At 37.9% G+C, this 26,196-nt stretch overlaps 1 protein-coding gene and 2 long non-coding RNA genes across 6 annotated transcripts in view; 2 read left to right on the top strand and 1 right to left on the bottom strand.

Moving 5' to 3' along the window:
• LOC114243933 (uncharacterized) overlaps positions 1-26,196 on the top strand; it is a 463,932-nt gene that overhangs the window by 405,712 nt on the left and 32,024 nt on the right. For all 4 annotated transcript variants that reach the window (XM_089738716.1, XM_028175586.2, XM_089738715.1 and 1 more), the window contains 6 exons: positions 18,035-18,234; positions 19,304-19,408; positions 20,684-20,766; positions 23,690-23,764; positions 24,098-24,174; positions 26,076-26,140. In XM_089738716.1, the coding sequence (XP_089594842.1) occupies positions 19,383-19,408; positions 20,684-20,766; positions 23,690-23,764; positions 24,098-24,174; positions 26,076-26,140 (326 nt within the window). In that variant the 5' untranslated portion in view covers positions 18,035-18,234; positions 19,304-19,382. The remainder of the gene's footprint in view (positions 1-18,034; positions 18,235-19,303; positions 19,409-20,683; positions 20,767-23,689; positions 23,765-24,097; positions 24,175-26,075; positions 26,141-26,196) is intronic.
• LOC149499827 (uncharacterized) lies at positions 14,087-15,031 on the top strand. Its single transcript, XR_016325373.1, has 3 exons — positions 14,087-14,229; positions 14,313-14,560; positions 14,669-15,031. It is a non-coding gene; the product is annotated as an uncharacterized LOC149499827 (long non-coding RNA).
• Positions 15,102-16,601, bottom strand: LOC149499826 (uncharacterized). Its single transcript, XR_016325374.1, has 3 exons — positions 16,040-16,601; positions 15,642-15,793; positions 15,102-15,329 (listed from the first exon to the last, which is right to left on the bottom strand). It is a non-coding gene; the product is annotated as an uncharacterized LOC149499826 (long non-coding RNA).

Below are 26,196 nucleotides of genomic sequence, written 5' to 3'. Positions count from 1 at the left end.
TCCAGCAAAATCTGGCTCTTCGCACGATAGTCGGAGCAGGGCGTTACGTCAGAAATGACGTAATCGCCCGGGATCTGGATGTGGAGTCGCTCGAGGAGTTCATCCGGAGGCTAGCTCGTAATCTTTACGAGCGGGCTGATGGTGGACCCCACGAGCACCTCCACAATATAGCTCCCTTGCACGCCAGACCACCTGATGGTCGGGCGCTACCAAGGGAGCTACTGGAACCCCCGGCTATGGTAAGATAGTGGGCTTAATCGGAGTGATATGGGAGTGCTCATAATGAGTGCCCCCATGGGACTGAGCTGTCCACACTCGTCATGTCCCCCCACATCGTTGGGGTGCCCCCTTATGGGGACCCATTTCCCACCCCCGTTGGGTGGACCACTCCCCCGTCTGGGGAGTGTTTAACATCGGTCCCTCCCCGCGATGGTCTTCCCCTTTTGGGGAGCCCAGAACGGGTGAGCGCCAAACTAGTGCCGCGGCTCCTCCTCTGGTTTGTAGAGGTGGGGCCGCGGCATGGGGCCGGTGGCGGGCCCCAAGGTTGCTGACTGTTGTCCCTGTATGTATATAGTAGTTTAGTTAGCTTTAGGTTAGTTGTAGTTAGTTGTAGTATGATAGTAAGGAAAAAAAAAAAAAAAAAAAAAAAAAATTATAATAATAATTATAGCATTAGGAAGCAGAGGACAGCAGCCGGCGCCGGGGTGCGTCGTCCGCGGGCACCACTCCTCCTGCATCATCAAGCCCGTCGTATTAAATATATGTATGTATTTTTGTCGATGTGAGTGTGCCGAAGCACGCTGCGAACAGCCCCCCCCCCCCAATCCAGTCTTGCATCCATTTCACCCCTGCCCTATGTGGCAGGGAGCGTCTGCCCGGGTACTGGGGTTTACCCCGAGGCCCGCTCCGTGCCCCCGTAAGGGAGTACGACAACCCCGAAAGAAGAACTTACCAACCAGCCTTCTTAAAGAGCGGTGCCTCTGTCCTAAGAACTGTCATTCGTTTTCGTTTGCTAACCTAATGCTTGTTTGCTTGCTTGCTTTCTAAATTGTTCTAAGACTACAATATTTCTATATCTCTATATTTCTATATTTATATCTCGATCACCCTATCTGCCCCTATGATGTCTGACGATGATGTTAATAATTGTGGCTTCTCCGACATACACATATAGAAAATAAAAACCAAGGCACAGAGCAAACAAACCTGTTCATCAGGCAATGTTTGCCCGATGTGAAAATCGAACCCACTACCCTCAGCGCAACAGTTAGGGGCGCTAACTACAGCACCACCGAGTCACTTAAACCTTAATGTTCTAAGATCTTATTTATCCTTTTCATTGCTAATTAATAATAAATCATCAGAATATTACTTTAGTCACATGAAACACAACTGGACTCTCTGTTATCCTCATTGTATTTTACACATTTCTAAACGCATTTCCCAACGGCCGCGATCCAAACAATTATACAACATCCATGCCACGCACTTCCGCGCCATATTTTTGTTCATTCATTCGCTTATCCAGTCAAATAATTTGGGCTCGATTTATTGAATTCCAGTGATTTCGTGTCGCAATAAAATCGTTTCGAATTCCAGATACCGAATCAAGGAGCGCCATGATCAGGGGACATCGACGATGAATTTGTAAAAATACGATCCTATTTTTTGTACGAAGTTTCAAAATATTTGATTGTCTTTTAGGCTTTTATTGGAGACGAGAGTGATCAAGAGGTTTTTTTTTCTCTCACTTATTATTGCCCTAAAGTGCTGATTTTAAACAGTCTTGAAAAAAAGACGAGGTTAAAATTCCGACTGTATTCTTTTATTTTACGTGTCTTACTTAAAAACTTTTTTGGAGGTGTACTTATTTTAATGATTCTTTTTTATTTGAAGACTGGTCTCTCGTGAAGTCTCATTTAAGTTTTATCTACTTTTGACCGATAGTCTTTTTTTATTTATCCTTAAGTGCAATTGACTAAATTCGAGGACAGGTTTTATGTTTTGTTAAAATTTTGAATAATGTATTCTCACCGTGGGCGGGCATTATCGACATTCAAATATCCACGGACTTCAGACTCGGGCACTTAACACTTAACTCGCCCATCTGACGTATCGTAATTAGGCATAATTCATTAAAAATTAATTTCTTTACTTTTTATACCTGTTTCGTGCTTCTCAAATGTCAAATATTTCAAATTATTTCAAGGAAAAATTACGATAAACTCCTCAAGGGAAAATTATGAGTAGGTATATTATTCATCGTGGAGCGTGGGATAAAATACAGCAAGCAATTTAATTTACTAAAAGGTATTTTTTGGTAACAATAGCGTTTGCTGATTTTCTGAGTGAATGTGGGAGTTTTGCTGAAATTAATGTTCGATCTTTGTTTTCATTATGTCAGTTAGAATAAAACGTAACACTACAATGTAAAATTAAATCAATTATAATAACGATTCATTCCAACAAGTTCATACATAAATGGTACCTGCGATCCAAGGGACCTTTTAAATGCAAGCTCGGGTCACGCGCGACCGTTGACCCTATGCGTCAGCTGAAGTCGTCGTGGCCTAAAGGATAAGATGTCCGATGTGTTTGTATCTAGCGACGCACCGGTGTTCGAATCCCGCAGGCGGGTACCAATTTTTCTAATGAAATACGTACTCAACAAATGTTCACGATTAACTTCCACGATGAAGGAATAACATCGTGTAATAAAAATCAAAACGCGCAAAATTATAATTTGCCCGCTGGGGTAGGTACCACCACCCTGCCTATTTCTGCCGCGAAGCAGTAATGCATTTCGGTTTGAAGGGTGGAGTAGCCGCTGTAACTATAATGAGACCTTAGAACTCATATCTCAAGGTGGGTGACGGTATTTACGTTGTAGATGTCTATGGGCTCCAGTAACCATTTAACAACAGTTGGGCGGTGAGCTCGTCCACGCATCTAAGCAATAAAAAATAAAATAACAAAAAAGCTGATTCATTATTAAGGCTGACTAATTGAAAAACTAGTAATTGTTTTTTTTTCTATATACAGACGAACACATTTCTTATCTTGAGGCAGAAGATGAACTTATCACACCGTGAATCCATTAGTCGCTGTTAACAATAAAAATAGATAAGACGCCCGGTGTATTCGTATCAAGCGAAGCGATTGTGCTGGTATACGAATCTCGAAAGAAGATATCAAGTTCGCTAAAGAAATACATGTCTATTAACTGTTCACAAACGACTTTACGGTGAAGTAAAAACTAAGAACTCAAATCTCAGGGTGGGTGGTGGCAATTACATTACTATTACTAGTTACATCACGTACTCCAATAACCACTTAACACCAGATGGACCGTCTCAAAGCAATGAAAAAAGAGATGGGAGATACTGATCCAAGTCGACACGTCCCAGCGAAATTTTTTAATAGATTTTTTTTAAAATGCCCTTTTACTTAAAGTTACTGTACTAAGTACTTAATGTACTTAATGGTAGGCAGCGGCTTGACTCTGTCCCTGGCATTGCTGACGTCCATGAGCGACGGTGACCCCTTACCATCAGGTGGGCCGTATGCTCGTCTGCCTACAAAGGCAAAAAAAAAAAATTACAATATTTTCTCCACGTCTCGTCTCGGTCATATATAAACTACGTAAAACAAATCGAACACATCAAACTGACCGATACCAAAGCCTCGACTTGAATAAAAAAAGATTAAAGGCTCGCAATAAAACGTAATGCAAATTTTAAGCTTTAGCCGAAATTCGAATAAAAAAAAAAAGCGAAACCAAATGAACCGCCCGAGTGATAATGGCCAAAGCGGTCTGACGCGAAATTGCGCTGGCTCTTTGCATTTATAGCACCGAAAATGAAAAGTCGCAAATTAAAAATAGAATGGAAGGTGAGCGCAAAGATAAATGATGTAGGGTTCACTAGAATTCACACGGATACTTCAATGAAAATCTTTTAAACATAATACCTACATAATCAATTTATTTTAAATTATCATGTTGAATTTGAATTCGAATGACAGAATAATTTTGCGAACTGATGCCAATGTCGCGGATAAAATTGGAATGATTACTCGTAGATTAAGTATTGAATATTGTTCATAATGAAGAAACTTAAATTAAATGAGATTAATTGAAAAACTGCTAGAAAAGTTTTTTTTATAATAAAATAAAAAATATATAATGAAAAGACTAGTGAACAGGCTCACAGCCCATTTGCTGTTAACGGGTTACCGAAGCCCCGTGAATGCCACTACCAACCTTGAGACATGAGGTCTTAGTCTCAACTGTGTAGTATAAGTTTACTAGTATCTTAGACCTTAGGAGTTCTGGTTTGGATATTATTAGTTGTAACTTAAAATTCGTTGTAAAAGATTCCTAATTGGAGCAGTTGCTGGAATTCCAAAAAACTTCGCTTCTAAGATCACATCTGTGGAATACAATCTGTTTGAAGGCGCAGGGATTTCGAATCGGGTCTCTACAATATATTTAATCATGGTTTTTTTTATTGCTTAGATGTGTGGACGAGCTCACAGCCCACCTGGTGTTAAGTGGTTACTGGAGCCCATAGACATCTACAACGTAAATGCGCCACCCACCTTGCGATATAAGTTCTAAGGTCTCAGTATAGTCACAACGGCTGCCCCACCCTTCAAACCGAAACGCATTACTGCTTCACGGCAGAAATAGGCGGGGCGGTGGTACCTACCCGCGTGGACTCACAAGAGGTCCTACCACCAGTAAAAAGTGTTTCAGTTTAGTAAAAGTGTTTCAGCAATTATCAAAAATAATCTCGTTACGCCGCTTTTTAAAAGCAAACAATAATTATCTTTAGTTATGTCTTAATTAGCTACTTGCGACTTGAGTTAGCCTTCGTATAGGCAATGTCTTTTAACAAACTAATTTATGAGGAAGCGTTAAAAATATACCTTACATAATGCATATTGAGTTCAAATCTAAACCCCTACATTGATCACCCTCAAATTAAATTTTGAATTTAGTCGTCCTGTGAGCCTGAGCAGGTTGGCACTACCACGTTGTCTATTTCTGCCGTGAAACAGTATGCGTTTCTATTTGAAGGGTGAGGCAGTCGTTGTACTGTACAAAATGAGTCTTAGAACTCATTATGGGTAGCGGAATTAACGTGCTCGATATCTATGAGTTTCGGTGCCCACTTAACACCAGGTGGGCCGTGAGCTCATCCACCTATTATAGCAATTAAAAAAAGAGACATACAGGATAAGTACAAGTTCACCAGACTCCAAACCCAATGACCGAAGTTCGAGCCTTGAGAATAAAGCTTAGGATAAATATTTCTTAAGTTTATGTTTTACTGGTGGTAGAACCTCTTGTGAGTCCGCACGGGTAGGTACCACCACCCCGCCTATTTCTGCCGTGAAGCAGTAATGCGTTTCGGTTTGAAGGGTGGGGCAACCGTTGTAACTATACTTGAGACCTAAGAACTTATATCTCAAGGTGGGTGGCGCATTTACGTTGTAGATGTCTATGGGCTCCAGTAACCACTTAAATGCAATGCATCCCTGCAGTGGTTCTAAAAACGTGTGCCCCTGAGCTGACGCCTGCGCTAACGCGTTTGTATCGCCTCTCTTATTGCGCTAACAGGGTTCCGTCTTCATGGAAGACCGCCCACGTCCACCCTATCCCCAAGAAGGGTGACCGGTCGGACCCATCGAGCTATAGGCCTATCGCGATAACTTCCTTACTTTCCAAGGTGATGGAGCGAATAATTAATATACAACTCCTGAAGTATCTGGAGGATCGCCAGCTGATCAGTGACCGACAGTACGGTTTCCGTCACGGTCGCTCAGCTGGCGATCTTCTTGTATACCTTACTCACAGGTGGGCTGAAGCATTGGAGAGCAAGGGCGAGGCTCTTGCTGTGAGCCTTGATATCGCGAAGGCCTTCGACAGGGTCTGGCATAGGGCACTTCTGTCGAAGTTACCATCTTACGGAATCCCCGAGGGTATCTGCAAGTGGATCGCTAGCTTTTTGGATGGGCGGAACATCACGGTCGTTGTAGACGGTGATTGTTCTGATACCATGACCATTAACGCTGGCGTTCCACAAGGTTCGGTGCTCTCCCCCACGCTTTTCATCCTGTATATCAATGACATGATGTCTATTGATGGCATGCATTGCTATGCGGATGACAGCACAGGGGATGCGCGATATATCGGCCATCAGAGTCTCTCTCGTAGCGTGGTGCAAGAGAGACGATCAAAACTTGTGTCTGAAGTGGAGAACTCTCTGGGGCGAGTCTCCAAATGGGGTGAATTGAACTTGGTTCAATTCAACCCGTTAAAGACACAAGTTTGCGCGTTCACTGCGAAGAAGGACCCCTTTGTCATGGCGCCGCAATTCCAAGGAGTATCCCTGCAACCTTCCGAGAGTATTGGGATACTTGGGGTCGACATTTCGAGCGATGTCCAGTTTCGGAGTCATTTGGAAGGCAAAGCCAAGTTGGCGTCCAAAATGCTGGGAGTCCTCAACAGAGCGAAGCGGTACTTCACGCCTGGACAAAGGCTTTTGCTTTATAAAGCACAAGTCCGGCCTCGCGTGGAGTACTGCTCCCATCTCTGGGCCGCGGCTCCCAAATACCAGCTTCTTCCATTTGACTCCATACAGAGGAGGGCCGTTCGGATTGTCGATAATCCCATTCTCACGGATCGTTTGGAGCCTCTGGGAGGGACTTCGGTTCCCTCTGTATTTTGTACCGTATGTTCAATGGGGAGTGCTCTGAGGAATTGTTCGAGATGATACCGGCATCTCGTTTTTACCATCGCACCGCCCGCCACCGGAGTAGAGTTCATCCATACTACCTGGAGCCACTGCGGTCATCCACAGTGCGTTTCCAGAGGTCTTTTTTACCACGTACCATCCGGCTATGGAATGAGCTCCCCTCCACGGTGTTTCCCGAGCGCTATGACATGTCCTTCTTCAAACGAGGCTTGTGGAGAGTATTAAACGGTAGGCAGCGGCTTGGCTCTGCCCCTGGCATTGCTGAAGTCCATGGGCGACGGTAACCACTCACTATCAGGTGGGCCGTATGCTCGTCTGCCTACAAGGGCAATAAAAAAAAAAAAAACACCAGGTGGGCTGTGAGCTCGTCCACCCGTCTAAGCAATAAATAAAATAAAAAGTTTATATAAGGTTTTATTTCATTATAACTATTTGTTAGTAGGGCGAACTGTTAATTTATTTTTATAAAAAATTTAACGCCACTTTAAATCCACATTGAACGTTTTATCGGAACGTCTCAGAAGCCGGACAATAAGATTGAATAAAGATTGAAATCGAGGCGACCCGAGAACCTCTTCGCCTCTTCTGGAGTCACAAAACACTGGAACGACGAGGTAATTAAATTTAAACACGAATTATCGATCGATTTTAGAGAAAAAGAAGAAAAAAAGACAATAATTAACTCGCACCTGTGACAGATGTATTAAAATATATTTGCCAATCGATAGATTTGCCATCAAAATTTTGTTATAGTTGGTCTAACGTCCGACTTTGGTTAAATAGAATTCCAATACACTGCGGTATTGTTATTACTATGGTTTATATATCACACGATTCCTTTATGAATGCTTAGTTACATACGACATCTATATATTAATACGTGAAGCAAAAACTTTGTATCCCTTTTTACGAAAATTGCGCGGACGGAGGAGTATGAAATTTTCCACACTTATAGAGGATATAGAGAAGAAGTGCACAATGCTAATATTTTTTTAAAATAATGCATAAAAGATACATTAAATCAATAAAGAAAACATTACACACACTACACTACATACCATGTATTTGACACACACACGCATGCATACTATTTATTGTCAAACTTTTGTTCTTGACGTCTGTTGTCAAATTGAGATTAAATATTGTTTGTCTTTGTTAATATTTTTTATAGTGTAGTCTTGGCGAAATTTGTGATTATAGAAGTATAAAATACAATCATATTAATTTACAAACTTACAATTCCAATTAATTATAGTCGAATTTCGACTACTGCGGGACCACTAGTCTTTCAAAACACACACACACGAATACAGCGTTTGCAGTTCAGTAATCCAAAAATAATCTAGAATTTTCTAATTTATATGTTTTTTTATTGGATCGATCATTAACGCGATTGCTGTCTAAAATATAAAGAGTATAAAATAGTATTTTTATAAAAAAAATAATGAATGTGACACACACACGAATACAGCGTTTGCAGTTCAGTAATCCAAAAATAATCTAGAATTTTCTAATTTATATGTTTTTTTATTGGATCGATCATTAACGCGATTGCTGTCTAAAATATAAAGAGTATAAAATAGTATTTTTATAAAAAAAAAAATGAATGTGACAAAGTTACATCTATGCTTTGTTATACATCTTTGTAAGTTCAGGTAGAAACCAGATTGGACCGCTGAGTTTTCGGTGGTGGCGTCCTTGAATATTTAGGCTGACAACCGGCTTTGAGGCTATTCAAAACGTTTAAAGCCGAATAAAAAATAAATTGAAGCTTTAGAATTAGCCAGATAAATTCAAAACAGTTTAACCAGAATCCCAAGCTATTTGTTGAAGTGAAAATAAAAAGGAAAATTCACTTTATATTTTTACGTTCGTAATTTCGGCAGATATATACTAAATGTATAGTCCGAATAAGTATTTTGTTAGGCTTAAAACATTGGTTATGTAAAAGTTTAAGACTTTCTATTTTCGAACACAGAATGTTTTGTTGTCTAGGATGGATTGGCGATCTCAAAGTCAGAAGATAAATTTTTATGGTAAATATGCATAATACATATGCTCACAAATAACTTCTTAATTATAATTACGTATTTCGTATTATGGACACGGGTAGGTATGCCTTCCTGCCTATTTCTGCGATGAAACTGTCCAGCTTTCTCATTTGAAAAGTAAGGCAGCGGTAAAGAATATTATTAAGTGTTCGACTTGGCAAGGCAAGTGACGGTATTCATTCATGTCTGTGGGCTAAGTGATCACTTAATACCGGGTTAACCGTGAACTCTCTCACTCGCCGACAGCGGTTGAATAAACAAATGGATATTTTCATTAAAATATACGTTTATTACATAATATACGCTTATTACATATACGTAAGATATTCCGAATAAAATACGACATGTACAAACTAGTTGATATTGCTAAAATTTCCGATGAAAAATATCATTTGTTGGTTGGTAAATTACCTTTTATCTGTCTGCATTTCGTTCATATTATATATTCGCAAACACAATCATAAATATCAAATGAGAATACAAAATGGCGTCGAAAAAAAGTATAATCAAAATAAGAACCACAATCCAGCCAGTAACGTTCTATTTTAAAGTATTTTTTAATTTTAAACGATGGAAATTGCTCACTGCTTCCCGCCCAGAGAGGGAAACACTTAATAATACTCAAAGCGATACGAGCTGACGTTTAATACTTTCAAATATGAAATACTGGCTCTGCATGTTGCATTTTGTTTGTGGAAATTATTATTACAATTATACTTTCATATTTTATTTAGTGATATTTTATTATTTTGTTTACTTAGAGATTTGTTGTTGTTGAAAAATCTTTCACAAGAACATAAACAGATATATTTTGCTTCCGTAATACGGCAGTTAATGATTGTATTATTTAACTTTTACTTGTATAATCCTTCCTAAATAGCAGGATACAGGAAGTTCGCGGTAGGTACCATTATCCATAAATTTCAGTTTTCGTTATCATGTCTTGTGTTCGCATTATTATGTCTATGGACTTTAGAACCACTTAACACCGGATGGCTCCTGAATACAATAACTTAGTGCTACTAGGCTGCACTAAAAGTATCGGGAATGGAATATTTCCACTGTTCCTGTCATATTAATATCTTTTTAATTGAAAACTCCTTGGTTTTAAAAATCGAATACCATTTATTTATTTAAAAAAAGATTCTCGGTATTGTCACGAGGTTTTGTCAAACTTGTTTAGTTGTTGAGAAAATGGAATTGACTCGAGAAAATTCAAGAGCGATGATTTATTATGACTTTCGAAGTGGTTTAACACAAAAACAGTGTGTTGACCGGATGATTTCTGCATTTGGTGATGAAGCCCTATCCAAAACCACAATTTATCGCTGGTTTGCTGAGTTTCAACGTGGACGTGTCAAGCTCAGTGATGATCCCCGTCAAGGTCGTCCAAAAACTGCAGTCACCCAAGAAAACGTTGATGCTGTGCGTAAGCTGATTGAGGAAGATCGACATGTGACATACCGCGAAATTTAGGCAACTTTAGACATTGGCATGAGTCAAATACAAATAATCTGGCATGAACAATTAGGTGTAAAAAAGTTGTTTTCCCAATGGATACCGCATTCGCTCTGTGAAGAGCAAAAAGCGGCTCGCGTTACTTGGTGCGTCAGAACTCTCGAAAGATTCCACGCAGGATCCTCAAATGCTGTATACAACATTGTATCAGGTGACGAATCCTGGATATTCGCGTACGAACCCGAAACAAAAAACCAGTCACGAGTTTGGGTGTTCGAAAATGAGTTAAAGCCAACAAAAATTGTTCGTTCACGGAGTGTTGCAAAAAAAATGGTGGCCACGTTTGTCTCCAAAACCGGCCATGTTACGACTATTCCTCTTGAGGGACAAAGAATGGTTAATGCAGAATGGTATGCTAGCATTTGTTTGCCACAGGTCGTTTCTGAACTCCGTAAAGAGAACTGCAACCGCCGCATCATCCTTCATCACGACAATGCGAGTTCTCACACCGCGCACAGAACAAAAGAGTTTTTAGAGCAAGAAAACATAGAATTATTAGACTATCCGCCGTACAGCCCCGACCTAAGCCCTAATGATTTCTATACTTTCCCTAAAATAAAGAATAAATTGCGTGGACAGAGATTTTCATCACCTGAAGAAGCTGTGGACGCCTACAAAACGGCCATTTTGGAGACCCCAACTTCCGAATGGAATGGTTGCTTCAATGATTGGTTCCATCGTATGCAAAAATGTGTCAAATTTCGCGGAGAATACTTCGAAAAGCAATTAATACATTTTTAAATAGTAATGTTGTGTCACTTCGTTAATTCCCGAAATTTTCAATGCCGCCCTCGTATAACAAAAAAAAACTGTGCGAAAAAAATAAATCCTATCTCGATGTACTTAATTAGTCAATCAAACAATAAACAATTTATCCCGGTTTTTTAAGGACTGTTGTTTTAATTTTTATATATTTTACAGAATTCGTCTCAGTTTAGTGTGCCTATTCGCATAAGCCTCCTTTGAATCTCGATCTACTACTGATAATTCATGTAGAACACATTAACGACCCAACAAAAGTAACAGTACGTAAATCATGTACACTTGCGAACTTTATTAAGACTATACCGATTTTAGAGCTACACAACGCGACACCAGAAGAGCCTTAAAGACATTATAATTTATATTCGCACGTACCGTATGTATCTCGATGGAATTACTCGCGAACAACTTCGGTAATTAGTTACTTTTCCAGTTTAAGACAATGCGAGGCGAGTGTCTAATTACTGCTACGTCACAACAGTTCGTAGCGTATGTTTAGTTTTAAGCAATTGTGATTTTGTTAAACAAACAACTTCTTTATCATACTTTGATAAACAAGCGTTGCTGTAACTAGTAAATAACTTATATCTTCTTGACGTGTTTGTAGAAATTGATAGTGTTTTTATTTTTATTTTTTTATTGTTTAGATTGGTGGACGAGCTCACAGCCCACCTAGTGTTAAGTGGTTACTGGAGCCCATAGACATCTATGACGTAAATGCGCCATCCAGCTTGAGATATCAGTTCCTTAAGGTCTCAATATAATTACAACGGCTACCCCGCCTTTCAAACCGAAACCTATTACTGCTTCACGGCAGAAATAGGCGGGGTGGTGGTACATATCCGCGCGGACTCACAAGAGGTCCTACCACCAGTACATTTCAGTCTTCCAGTACATTCCACAGCCGATATTTTTCAATTGAACAGTTCAGATAGCAACGCATGCATACGATTGTGGAAACTCTCAAATGTGTTCACACACTGATGCGTTCTTTTAATTCTGAAACATTAAAATTGTCTTATGTTACTATGATCAATACCGTCTTTACCATAAGGGCACACGGGGCCCGTGCCCAGGGCCCCCATTCTCAGGGGGCCCCGAAAGACCGACAATTTCTCTAACACGTTTATTCTCAAAACATTTTTGTCGGGCACATTACACTTTTTTCACAAATCAGTAATCAGAAGGTATTTACAAGGCATATACTATGACTATGATAGAAGATTTTGCTCAACAGAAATCCCGAAGGAAACCGTTATCGAAATCGTAACCAAAAAACCAGCAGCATTCTAATATCATTAATGACATATTATATCATACTGTATTTGATTACCTATAATAAATGGTCTCAAACTCAGTAAAAAAATGTTATTATAATTCGCTTTTTTTACTTTCCAAAAGGGCCTCAAATTCTTGTGTGCCCAAGGGCCCCATCCTAGTTTAAGACGTCCCTGACTATGATATGATCGTAATGGGTTTAAATAACCAAAGACTTGCAGTCTATCTGATGTATAGTGATCACCGGAGCCCATAGGCATCACAGCGTGAACGCCACTCGCTTTGAGATATTAGATCTGAGTCTCAACAGTATTGTAACAACTCTTCAAATCGAGCGAATTACTGCGTCGCGACAGAAATGCGCAGAACAATGTTACTTAGAAGCGTTACCTCACAATGTATTCAAATTTTTTATTCAAAAAATGAAGTGAAAGCTTCTTTAGCGTCATTGTGATTCAATGGTCGATGAAATGAAAAGGCTACAGTGAAAAGAGACAGACACATAAATTCCTAACATCAACACCATTCCTCTCGTCGATTACGGCGAAGAGGTCGACCAACGAACTAACCCATAGACACAATCCACTGAGTTTCTCGCCGGATATTCTCAGTGGGTAGCGATTCCGATCCGGTGGTAGATCCGGCGAAGCACCGCTCTTGCTTGGGCCGATGTTAGAACAGTATCCTTTCACGGTGAAGGAATAACATCGTGTTATAAAAATCAAACCCGCAAAATTATAATTTACGTAATTGCGTGATGAAGGGTGGGGCAGCCGTTGTACTATAGCGGGACTTTAGAACTCATATCTCAAGGTGGGTGGCGGCATTTACGTTTTAGATGTCTATGTGAGATCATCCATCCACCTATAAAAAAAAAAAAAAAATGTTCAAATGAAATACATTGGTACTGCATATCTATATCTTTTGTAAATAAAAAGCTAATAAATGTGCTAGATGAGGTTAAATAATGAAGCCGACTTCCTTGAACAGTTGTAGTTGTTTATATGCACGCATTGAAACTACCAATCAATTACGAGGCTTGTGGAGAGTATTAAACGGTAGGCAGCGGCTTGGCTCTGCCCCTGGCATTGCTGAAGTCCATGGGCGACGGTAACCACTCACCATCAGGTGGGCCGTATGCTCGTCTGCCTACAAGGCCAATAAAAATAAAAAAAATTATGAATATAACAACAAAAAAATAGGCCGAAAAAGAATGGTCATTTGATAATAATGTTATAGCTAAACAAGAGACTGAAGCACGTACGTTAATATCCAAAACAGAAAAACGTGACTCAAGCGAAGATAACGACAGTTTTACGGCCGTTTTCAATAACGTATCTGAGTTTACGGATAGATAGCTATCGCCGAATATCAGCAAGAGCATATCTATCCTTATTTTGCGTTTCACAATCACGGATAAGTGCTATCTCTCTTTAACCAACAGCAGATAGCTTCTTCCCTCCGATCTATCCGAGCCTCTTGATACGTTTCGTTCTACTACAAATACGAAACAACATCAGGATCTAGACTTATTTTATTTTATTCTAAATTATAACTATAATTTAACCAGCATATCGTAGACTATCATAAACACATTTGTTTATAACAAAAAGTAATAAAAAAATATGTAGATTTTTTTAAATTGGACGTATTGCTATTTTTATCCTAGTCGAAATTATGAAACGAAACGTTTTGACAGTCCGTTTGCCAATAAGCAGTGATCAGTTTCTTTGGTTTGTTTTTCTCTTGTTTACCTACTATATTAGATGATGACTTGCCTCCAAAACGCTTTAAAACTTTCGTTTATAATTCTAAGTGTGTTTATAATTAAAGAGCTACAGTGAAATAAAATGAATTCTGTAAGTATCTATGAACTACATTGATAATAATAATTTTACTTTGAAGACTTTGAGTTCAAGTTTAGACAATATATCTTTTTCAGTCAAGAAAGGCAGCACCCATGACAAAAGATGAGACGATGATTCTAGCAGAACTTGTGGCGGCAAAAAAACACATCAATAATAAGGCAACAAATGCCACAAACAATAAATTGAAGCAGCAGGCTTGGCCAACCCTTGTAAATGATTTTAATTCGTCGATTCGTCGTTTCCCATGAACTCCATCGCAGCTTCGACTAAAATGGGAAAACTTAAAAAACGCTACGGCAACATAAGAAACAACCTTAGTAAGGTTAGTATAATTAGTTGATAGTTTGTCTCTAATAACACATTGACAAACATGATTGTTTCTTTAGGTTGCCGTACATAGTATTTGAAATAATTATGCTCTTTGTTACAGGCTGGAGGTGGTAAGAATTGCAGATGAAATTTTGGATAAAGCATGCAAATTGTTGTAGGTCACATATATTTTTAACACTTTTACAGCCAAGCGGAAACAAGATGGAAGAAAAGAAATGCAATGCATTAGCAGAATATCTAATAGCAAAAAAGAGGCTTGATTTGGAAAATGAAGAATAAGAGATTGTTGTAGCAAAACTTAAGTTAGATTTAGATAATGCTAGATTAAAAAATTAAAAATTACTTAAAAGGATTTCATAAATTAAGTAGGCAATAATAATTTTATGTTAGATAGTTTTTTAAGTATATGTACAAATTCTAAATTAAATATCCTGCATGTACTAACCACTATGTAATTATCATTTTGGAAAATAAAAAATAGTCAAATTATCATTGGAGTTTATTTTATAAATTATCTTTGGTAGCAATTATTTATAGGTAGTTGTATTCAGGATGTACGTTCTGGAAAATTGTTACGAACAATTATATTATTTTCCTGTAATGTATCTGCGACTGAAATTTCTGATTCTAATTCTTCTAAATTCATACTCCTGACGATACTATGCAGCATGGCAGCTATAATAACAGCTTGCATATTTTCTAGTTTTAATCTACTTTTCAATGATAATACAGGGAGTCTTCTTTTACAAACACCAATGCATCTGAAAAATATACATTATTCGCTTACTTTATTTTACAATACAGAATAACAAACTCTTAACTTAAAAAAATATTACCTCTCTATAGTATCTCTTGTTTTAATATGTGATTCATTTTAAATCGTTCCAATTGAGTATGTGGGTTAATTAATCATGTTAAAAGATAGGGTTGTGGGGATAGCCTCTATCGGCAAGCAAATAGCAATTTCCAAGTCCACCTTGTTATCAATGTTCTCTTGATATGTAGATAATTTACTATAGTAGTGTCATATTAACATAATCATAAATTCATATAAACACCTAAATAAGAAATACCTTTTCAATCGGAATGGTTAATTATAGTTGCATCATGAGTAGACCCAGGCCACCAAGCAACAACATTTTGAAACATCAATGATGCATTGCACACAAATTGCACATTCAAAATACTCTTTTTCTATTTCTAAATTCCTCTCCTGTATTTGAATCTGTAACACAAATATAAAATGTAAAGGTATCAGTGTGTATATAATAAGAATGAAGGTAAATAACCTACCAGGTTATTGTATTAGTATATGAATGTAATTTAAGGCACCATGGGAATCCAGCAGTATTATAAAATTCCTGTCGAGTGTGATTTTGTAACACAACAAAAATTGGGTATAATTTTGCTATTGCTATAAACAAATATAAGTTGTAATAACGAGTACTTTTATGGTTAAAATTTATCTTACCTTTTTGATGTTACACTCAAATATGGTCTCATTAAATTAGTCAATTCATTCACAACACCTTTGCTCGGAAATTTATAGTCAAATTCGTAATTATTGATCTTAGCTATGTAATTCAGACGATTTTTATTTTCCTAACCATATGATATCGGCCTCACTATCACTATCTGCATCACAATCCACTATCATTTGAAATAATTCCATATCACTATCATCACTTCTACAACATGCCATTATAAAGAGAAACATTTATTAAATTATAGCGATTTACTTTCGAAAGATAAACATGTAACCGGCCGATTTTGACAGATAAGCGAATGCCCTTACTAGAGATAGCGTCGCCTACCGGAGAGTTACTTAAAACTAATATTGAAACGGAAGTAAGCACGATTTGTATGAGCGTTCTATCTTTAGTAGGCTATGCGTCCTCCCGACGATGGATAGATAAATCCGATAGGAACTGCTGTCCGTCGATAGGTTATTGGAACGTAAGTAAGGACAAAAGAATAGATTTGTCTATCTTTAGTAACCGAAACTAGGGATAGATAGGTTATTGAAAACGGCCGTTAGTATATTTATTTCAGTTAATTTATTTCCTTTCTCCATACTTTTGTCTAGAAGGGATCGCTCTTATCGAAATAAAACTGGAAATTGTGCTTTTATGTAAATAGCACATTTTGCTTTGCTATAAACGTTTTTTTTGTGTCGCATAAAGTATAGATATTCAAATACATACAAGTCTAATTTCAATGATTAATAGTATCTAGTATATAGTACTAGTACTAGTATATAGAAGATTGCACAAAGTGGGAATGAGTTGCTCGCTCCGGGCATTTCAATATTGTAATAATTGTTATGTTATAATACTAATTGTAAAAATGAATATTAAAAAAAAACTATTATTAATTTTTATCTAATACTAGCGACCCGCCCTCGCTTCGCTTCGGAAACATTAAAACACACATGAAACCAAAAAAATAAAAAAAATAAAAAATTAAAAAAAAAAGTAGCCTATGTTCATCAGGGACAATGTCGGCTTCTAATGGAAAAAGAATTTTTCAAATCGGTCCAGTAGTTTCGGAGCCTATTCGAAACAAACAAACAAATAAATCTTTCCTCTTTATAATATTATTAGTATAGAGTATAGATATAGATATAGATGTAAAAAAAAAAAAAGACATGCCCGCTGAGTTTCTTGCCAATTCTTCTCAGGACGGAGGCTAGTTCTTGTGAATTGGCGGTAGTTCTTTTGACGTTCAACAAGTATGTACTTTCATTTGTGTTGAATAAAAAAATTTTGATTTGATTTGATTTGATATTGTTCGATTTCCACGAGACATGGGCATAATTAAAATTATATGTATAAACAAGTTAAACTTTATACCTATATATTGCGAAAACCAGTGAACCAAGCTCTCGGCCCACATGCTGCACACTTATTACAGGGGTCCATGGACATCACAACGTATTACCACTAGACACCTTGAAAATTGAAGTCTACGTCTCAATTGATTAGTATGTTAAAAATTTTGCGTGTCTGATTTTTATTGCACCATATTATTCCTTCGTGGTAGAAGTCATTCATGTGCGTGATGATTCGTATTTCATTAGAATTTTTTTACTGGTGGTAGGACCTCTTGTGATTCCGCGCGGGTAGGTACCAAAGCCCTGCCTATTTTTTCCGTGAAGCAGTAATGCGTTTCGGTCTGAAGGGTGGGGCAGCCGTTGTAACTATACTGAGATCTTAGAACTTATATCTCAAGGTGGGTGGCGCATTTACGTTATAGATGTCTATGGGCTCCAGTAACCACTTAACAGCAGGTGGGCTGAGAGCTCGTCCACCCATCTAAACAAAAAAAAAATTAAGGCTATGTCTCAATTGAGTAGTAATTACGTATGTTAAAACGTCTAATCTTTTAGGCCACGACGACATCAGCTCTACAACAATTCTTATTAAATTTAACAAAAATATTTTAAGTTCTTTCATCTCCTTCCCAGGTACAAAGTCCTGTGCTGGTCGTGGAGCTATCTCTGGATCGACTTGAAGGCACTCAGCTGCGGGCGTTGGGTCTTCTCTCGGTATTTGGATTCAACGTGACGTACTCTGTGAGGGGACCGACTGATTCCGCAGGGCCTGCTTCGTGCAGTGCTATAGAATGCCGACTACTAGGTCATTGTTACGCCAGCCAAGACTACCAGTGAGTTTATAAAAAAAATATAAGCTTGTACACAAACGAGCGATCCACTTTTTATTTATTGTTTAGATAAGTGGACGAGCTCACAATCCACCTGATGTTAATGATTACCGAAGCATAGACATCTACAACGTAAATTCCGCCACCTACCTTGAGATATGAGTTGTAGGGTCTTAGTTTTTACAATACAACGGCGGCCCCACCGTTCAAAACGAAACGCCTTACTGCACAATGGTGGGTCTCGTGGTTCTAAGTAAATGTCAAATAACTCTCGATATAGTAGTAATAATCCGTTTCAGATGAATTCTGGAGCAGTTACCACCATCTCATGTCCCAAGGTGGGTTAGTGGTATTAGCGTTCGAATTCTATGCGCTTCTATAACCACTTTTTACTGGTGGCAGGACCTCTTGTGAGTCCGCACGGGTAGGTACCACCACCCCGCCTATTTCTGCCGTGAAGCAGTAATGCGTTTCGGTACGTTGTAGATGTCTATGGGCTCCAGTAACCACTTAACATCAGGTGGGCTGTGAGCTCTTCTACCCATCTAAGCAATAAAAAAAAACTTAAAACCATCCGTGAATCCAGTTACCAGTTGGAACATGAAAAAAAACCTGAAAAATTCACATCTTCAGTAAAGCCAATAAATATTTCAGTCTCATTTAGTAATTACAAATCGATTCTTGTTCTTAATTAATTTAAAATCAACGAAACCTTTAATATTTAAATCAGACGGCGGCTACTAATTTCGCCTTTTTGAAGTCCCTGTCCCGAAAGTTAATTTATCTTTAAAACGCAGAGATAAATCAGAAAATTCTCTCTGAAACTCGTTTGCGTAGTCAATAGACCGAGCTAAATTTAGTGCTGATGGGACACAACGAAAAATGAAGCTGGTGACAAGCGCCGTCATCAATACACTGACAAAATTTAGTACATTTTCATTCAACTATTACTAACTTTTCGCGTGAATCGAAAGTGTGAAAAATAAATATATAAAAAGGGCCGCAGCGGGTATTTCCGCGCGGTTATTTCGTTAAATTTATCGCTTAGCTCGCGTTATTTTCCACGTCGCAGGAAATTTTACTGCTCTTGCTTCGAAGGCTACTCGGGCGTGGACTGCGGCGTGGGCCCCCTATGTCCGCGGACCTCGAATATGTGCAAAAACGGCGGCACCTGCAGGTAAGCAAATTCAAGAATATTTTAAACTGTCGAGAGGACTTTTGTGTTTCCCCTCGGCGTTCGTTTACGATGCGGTCGTCCATTTCCCGAAATGTCGTGCAATTTCCTCAGAATAACGAATTCCGGGCGATCCGCAGTGGAATTCCTCTTAAACCTTTGTCGATAGAAACTTTCACTAACGACTCGAATGCGTGATATTTTTAAATGTTTCCGTTCTTTTTAAAAAGAGTTGCTCTTAGGTAGTTTTTGACGTGACAACGTCTTATAATTCGATGGAGCCGGCTGCACGCACGAAAAAATATGACTCATGCGGCGTTACCTCGCTCTGAAGCGTTCTATTTAAGGCTTGAAGTGCAAGCGAGAGCGCGCAACGAGCGACAAAGAGACACAATCGGCCTCCGCGTTCGGCAGCGTTCGACATCTGTCTCTCTCCTTGAGTGAGCGATGCATCCGCGTGGACAGCTGCTATACAATAATACATTTACATGTTTTCGTCAAGTATGAAGTTCAGTGAAAAGTGAATGTGGTGTCAATTGTTTATAGCAACGATAATTGCGATAATTGAAAAATGAAACCATTCCATCAGTATTTTCTTATGACGTTGTCACGTTCATCTATCGTCAGTAAACCGACTTTACAGACAAGCGATTTTTTTTTCCTACCTAAGCTTATATATAAGCCATAGCCTTTACAGGCTATTTCAGCGTAACCTTAACTAGTAGGTTAGCTCACGGGGCTCAAACCTGACGACATTGCTAACACGAACCCTAGTAAGAGCCGTGCTTCGCAGAATCTACCACCGGATCGGAAACGCGACCCACTGAGAAGATCCGGCGAGAAACTCAGTGGGCTGTGTCTGTGGGTCTTAGGTAGTGAAGTGGCACTCTGTTATTAGCACTGGCAACGTCGCGAACTTCGTTTCTCAAAGAATAAGACCTTTTGCTAAAGGCGTCCGAGACGGTAACGGTAACACAATATTCTCGGAGGGAACTTTCCTTAGCACATATAAACAGAATTTCCTTTACATTGTGTACAGTGAACCTTTTCGGATATTATTACTCGGACCCCTAGGCCCAGGTTTACTTTGGGTAACGAGAAAACGGCTTATAACAAGTGAATCTGATTTCTTTGCTTCATCAGTTCCACAAACAACTTTTTACTTTTCAGTAGCCTGTATAGAGAAGGCTGTTATTACAAAACATTTCTTTCCTATCAAAGCTTTCGTTTAAAAAAAAAACAATATGCCACAAAATTCATAATTTTGAATTTTTACAGACAAATGGGCCCCGCCGCCGTGAGCTGCATATGCGCCCCTGGATATACAGGAGATTTCTGTGAATCAAAAATAGAATCACCAGGTAATTCGGTTTCTTATTATAACCTTATCTAGTAGATTATTTTTTCTTAGTAGATTTAAGATCCGATTCCAATACTTTACTTCCCAAACATAAGGTATATTTAGAATCTACTATCATTCTAAATAGATAGTTTGAAATTATATAGAATAGTTGAGATTGTTCTAAGTAATCCAAAAACCGGTATATCATTGAGCGTATATTATCACGCAAACGCATAACTTCTGCTCATAACTGCTTCACGGCAAAAATAGGCAGAGTGGCAAAAATAGGCAGAGTATCTATCCATGCGGACCCAGACCATCCATCACCAGTAGAAATCGTCGATTCAATTTCAATAATTCCCGTCTACTAGGTGCTATTACTTAAACATGTGGCTCTTTTCGACATAACATTAAGAGTGACTGATAAAAATCGACAATCATCAGCAATCGTTATTTCAAAGATAAAACCATAAAATTCGGAAAACTTCCACCCATATAAACTCCAAGGAACCCCAAGGAAGCGAACGATCGTCAATCCTTTACCTATAATCTAAGACAATATATCTGAGATCGAACCATTTATCGTAATTATACGAGCCATTTCGCCCGATATGAGGGCCATTTACAAGAAATTAATAAAGACTTCGTACGATAGAGCCTCTCGCGATCACCAGACAATAACTTATTGGGTATTGAGCTGGATATAATAGTGTAAAAAGCATTTAGGTTCTCCTATGTTAAACATTTCACGTATGGAATTATTAGTGTGGAAGGTGAGATGCAAGAATAATAGAACTTAATCGTATCAAATACCACCTCATAAATGTGCCTGGAACCAGCCGTCCTATATTGTTGCCATATCTACTATAAATTTACATAGGTACTTTATATGTATTTACCGAAATTTAAATATATTATTGTGTCTTCCGAATGCATTAGAGTTTTTTTTGTGAAATTTTGTAATAAAGGATGTTCTGCCAAATCTATTTAAAAATTGTTTGACAATCGCAACAACGTACTGAGCAAAAAATGCTAAAATTTCAAATTTATGCTATGTCGGAACTATTTATAAACTGTTCCGTTCTTTAGACATGAAAACTTGAGAAAATTGATGAAAAGATAGTGCTGCGCTGATGAACTTATTCACACACCGTGTCGCTAGTAATAATCTTAGAAATGGGCACTAAATGTATTTGGATAGGGATAAAGAGTAAGTAATATTACCATGAACAAGAAATGAGCAAATAGTTATCATAGCTCCAAAACAGATCGACGAGATTATTTTTAAGCTATATTGAGCTGCATCTGTGTGTTATACAGATTATTATGACGATGGATATATGAAAATAATGTAGTAAATACAGAATATTTTCTTAAGAATTAAATAATAGTTTTTTTGTCCATCTACATGCACATAAAATCAAGTGGTGAGCGTATCATGATATATATCAGGATATATGTCCTCTCGTATATCTGCGAACCCTCTTCAAAAGTAAATCACTTTATTTCGAGAATGTTTTTATTGTACACATCTCACTGAGCCCAAATAGGTTCTTATATTGCCCATCATTCTCCTTAACAACCATAAAATTCATGAACGTCGCATTTCAATCGGGAACGGATTTAAAAGAAATTGATAAAAATCCGGTTTCATTCAAGGAAACATCTATTTGAGTTTTAGTAAGATAAGCTACTGAGCCAGTTATGCTAATTAGTGCTCATCGGCTACTGAAGTCCACAGACATCAAAACACACATGCCGCTTCCTTCACCGATGAGTTCGAAATTTCAACTGTTGTATGACTTGTTGTTCTATTTAATTGTTTTTATTGCTTATGTGGGTGGAAGTACTCACGGCCCACGGTGTTAAGTAGTTACATGGATAAGTGGTCTCCTTCACGGCAGAAATAGGCAGGGTAATGGTAATGGTACCTACCCGTGCGGACTCACAAAACGCCCTACTACTAGTAATTACGCGATAATTTTGCAAGTTTGATTTTTACTACATGATTATTCGTTCACCGTGGAAGTCAATAGTGACTGTTCTGTGTATAGCGACTGTCCGCTGACCTTCCTTCAGACCAAAACACATTACTGCTGGTAGGACCTCTTGCGAGTGCGTGGTGGTACCACTCTGACTATTTCTGCCGTGAAGCAGTAATGCGTTTCGGTTTGAAGGGTGGGGCACCCGTTGAAACTATGCTTGAAACCTTAGAACTTATATCTCAAGGTGAGTGGCGCATTTACGTGGTAGATGTCTATGGGCTCCAGTAACCACTTAACACCAGGTGGGCTGTGAGCTCGTCCAACCATGTAAGCAATAAAAAAAATGTTTCGCAGCAAAATAGGCTAGTGACATAACCTGATACTAAACAAACAACAGCAATGAAATCATATTTGTATGGTAGGCTAGTGGTTATACAAAACAATTGGGACTTCGATCTTACGGTTTAAAGAAGGAGACAGTAGTCAAATAATAATGTCTATAAGCACCTGTAGCCACCTATCACTAAATAGATCATGAATTTACCCGATCCACTTAAAGCAAATCTTTATACTGTTGCAAAACGACTTTGACTGTTCAAACAGGAATGCTTTTGCCGAACTTAGTAAGTACGTACCTGGTAATGTTAGAGGTGGAATGAATTTAGGAGGGAGAAGGTAATTTAGGTGAGGACATTAAGAATGAGCTAAGGAAATTTGACAGCAGCTTGAGATAGTCGGATCACATGCCGGTGATACCGGTATCTCTATACTATATAGCCGAACATACTATAATTGGCTGTAAGGATTCTCTGGCTTCAAATTATAATATTATTAGATACTTTTTATATTACATATTTTTTATTATAATTTTTTAATAAATTTACTCAATAGAGACAAAAAAAATTAACACGCCTTGTGTGTTTATAATATAACATACTAAATACATCTTTTTTTCAGAATGCGATATAGAAGAGTGCTCCGAAGGTTGTAAGGGTGGGGCCTGCGATTGTAATCCAAGAGATACAGACGCCGGTAAGTTTTAAAGAATATTTGATGATTACGTGAAAGAAGGGGAAATGGTAAAAAAATATATAATTCCAGTGAATGTTGATGCATGTATGATGTATGAACGCGCTAGTACCACTAACTGATCATTTTAGATTTAAATCGTTCATTGAAGAGCTTTCAAATCCACTTTATTTCTGACTAGTTAAAAATTTGAAATAACAAAGTAATAAAATATTTCAAAGATCATATACACCATATTATTATAAGATTAAATAATATATTACATTAGATATTATATATTAGACATTATAGATTATATTATATGATATATCTCAAAGATTAACTTTATTGTTTCAGTATCGGCACGCTTCGAAACGAGACTGCTAGTAATGGACCAACCAAATATTAACATATCACAGGAAATCGTGGAACAGGTAATTAGTGCAGTAAATTCACCATACCAAGTGTAATGTTTATTAAAGGCTTATTAAGGAACAAGGTCGTTTACATTGTACGCTCACAAGTGGAAGTTTCCGCCGTACCACTCATTTATATCGTAACGCGAATTTACATAGACTGAGTAGTAATGACACAAATAAAACTTTTTACGGGTTTCATTTTTACACGCTTTATATTAGCTTCACTTGTATGTATTTCAAGTCGTCGTGGCCTAAAGGATAAGACGTCCGGTGCATTCGTATATAGCGATGCAACGGTGTTTGTATCCCGCTGGCGGGGTACCAATTTTTCTAATGAAATACGTACTTAACAATTGTTCACGATTGACTTCCACGGTGAAGGAATAACATCGTGTAATAAAAATGAAACCCGCAAAATTATAATTTGCGAAATTACTGGTGGTAGGACCTCTCGTGAGTCCGCACGGGTAGGTACCACCGCCCCGCCTATTTCTGCCGTGAAGCAGTAATGCGTTTCGGTTTGAAGGGTGGGGCAGCCGCTCTAACTATACTGAGACCTTAGAACTTATATCTCAAGGTGTGTGGCGCATTTACGTTGTAGATGTCTATCGGTTCCAGTAACCACTTAACACCAGGTGGGCTGTGAGCTCATCCACAAAACTAGGCAATAAAAAATAAAAATAAAATATGTTTGTATGCTTGTAACTGATTCCTTTAGACGCGATTTTGACCCACTTTAAACGGCCAGATTTCATTCAAACTTTGTAGATTTATCAAGGACCGATGACAATACACTCATTTTATAAGATCATTCCATTATTCAATTTGCAAAATAAGAGTTTTTGCCAATTTATATAATTTTTATCTATAGTCGATAAGGCAGGAATTTATGTTAAAGTACTTAATAGTTTTAAAAATACGCTTTTATAGAAAATTTAACTAAAAAATGAAAAATAAATAATAGTTTAAAAAAAAACTAAAAAACACGCTTTATCATTATTTCAAGAATATCTCAAAAAGCACCCCACGCTTTTTTTACAATAAAATATATTTGACACTATTTTCAATTAAAATTTATTTTCTATTTTTTAGTTGAATTTTTTATAAAGCGTGTTTTTAGTTTTTTTAAACTATTATTTATTTTTCTTTTATTTTTATTGGACGACACTATTCCTTCAACGTGGAAATAATTCGCGAACATAAATTAAGTATGTATGTCATTGGAAAAATTGTCTTATCCGCGACGGGGCAACGCAAATCCTCGAAACATGTCGCACCCCCTGGATTCACTCTCGGTGCTTTTAGTCCTTTCAAGCACCTGTCACCGTCCTCGTCGAACCGGTCGACGAAAAGCGAACTAGCTCATAAACACAACCCACTGAGTTTCCCGCCGGATCTTCTCAGTCGCGATTCCGATACGGTGGTAGATTCTGCGAAGCACTGCTCTTGGTAGGGCTAGTGTTAGCAAATTCTCACAGGTTGTGCCCGTGAGCTCGGTTACCCGCCCGGGCGTAGCTGGAACAGCCTCTTAGGCTACCAGCGAATAGGTGGGGGAAAAAAAAGAAAAATTTGTACCTGCCTGCCGGGATTCGAACACCGGCACAGTTGCATCGCACGATACGAGTAGGTACATCGGGCGTCTTAACCTCAAGGCTACAGCGTCTTTAAAACAATTATAAACAGATATGTTGTCCCAATAGTCAGCTATATTAGGAGCGATCTTTATAAAGTTGTCAACTAACTAACTCACTATTATCGAATTGACATGAACGTTTTAACTTAAATATTTCATATATTTTGAAAGTATTCTCGCTGTCTAAATAAACAGTTTTATTATATTTTATATCTACTCAAATCTGTACAAACAGATTGATTTATGATATTTTAAAAATACTATCTCAAACTTATTTTTCCAGATTACAAATTATCTTAAATCTTCGAACATTACATTGGAAGATAATATTGAAATTTTGAATATAAGGTAAGTAGTAGTTTAATAAAATAAAACTTAATTCAAATTTCCAATATATTAAAGCG

Source organism: Bombyx mandarina, chromosome 25, assembly GCF_030267445.1.
Source record: "Bombyx mandarina strain Sakado chromosome 25, ASM3026744v2".
In the NCBI taxonomy this organism is placed as follows: domain Eukaryota; kingdom Metazoa; phylum Arthropoda; class Insecta; order Lepidoptera; family Bombycidae; genus Bombyx; species Bombyx mandarina.
Note: the sequence above shows the minus strand (reverse complement) of the source record. Positions and strands in the feature narration are given on the sequence as shown.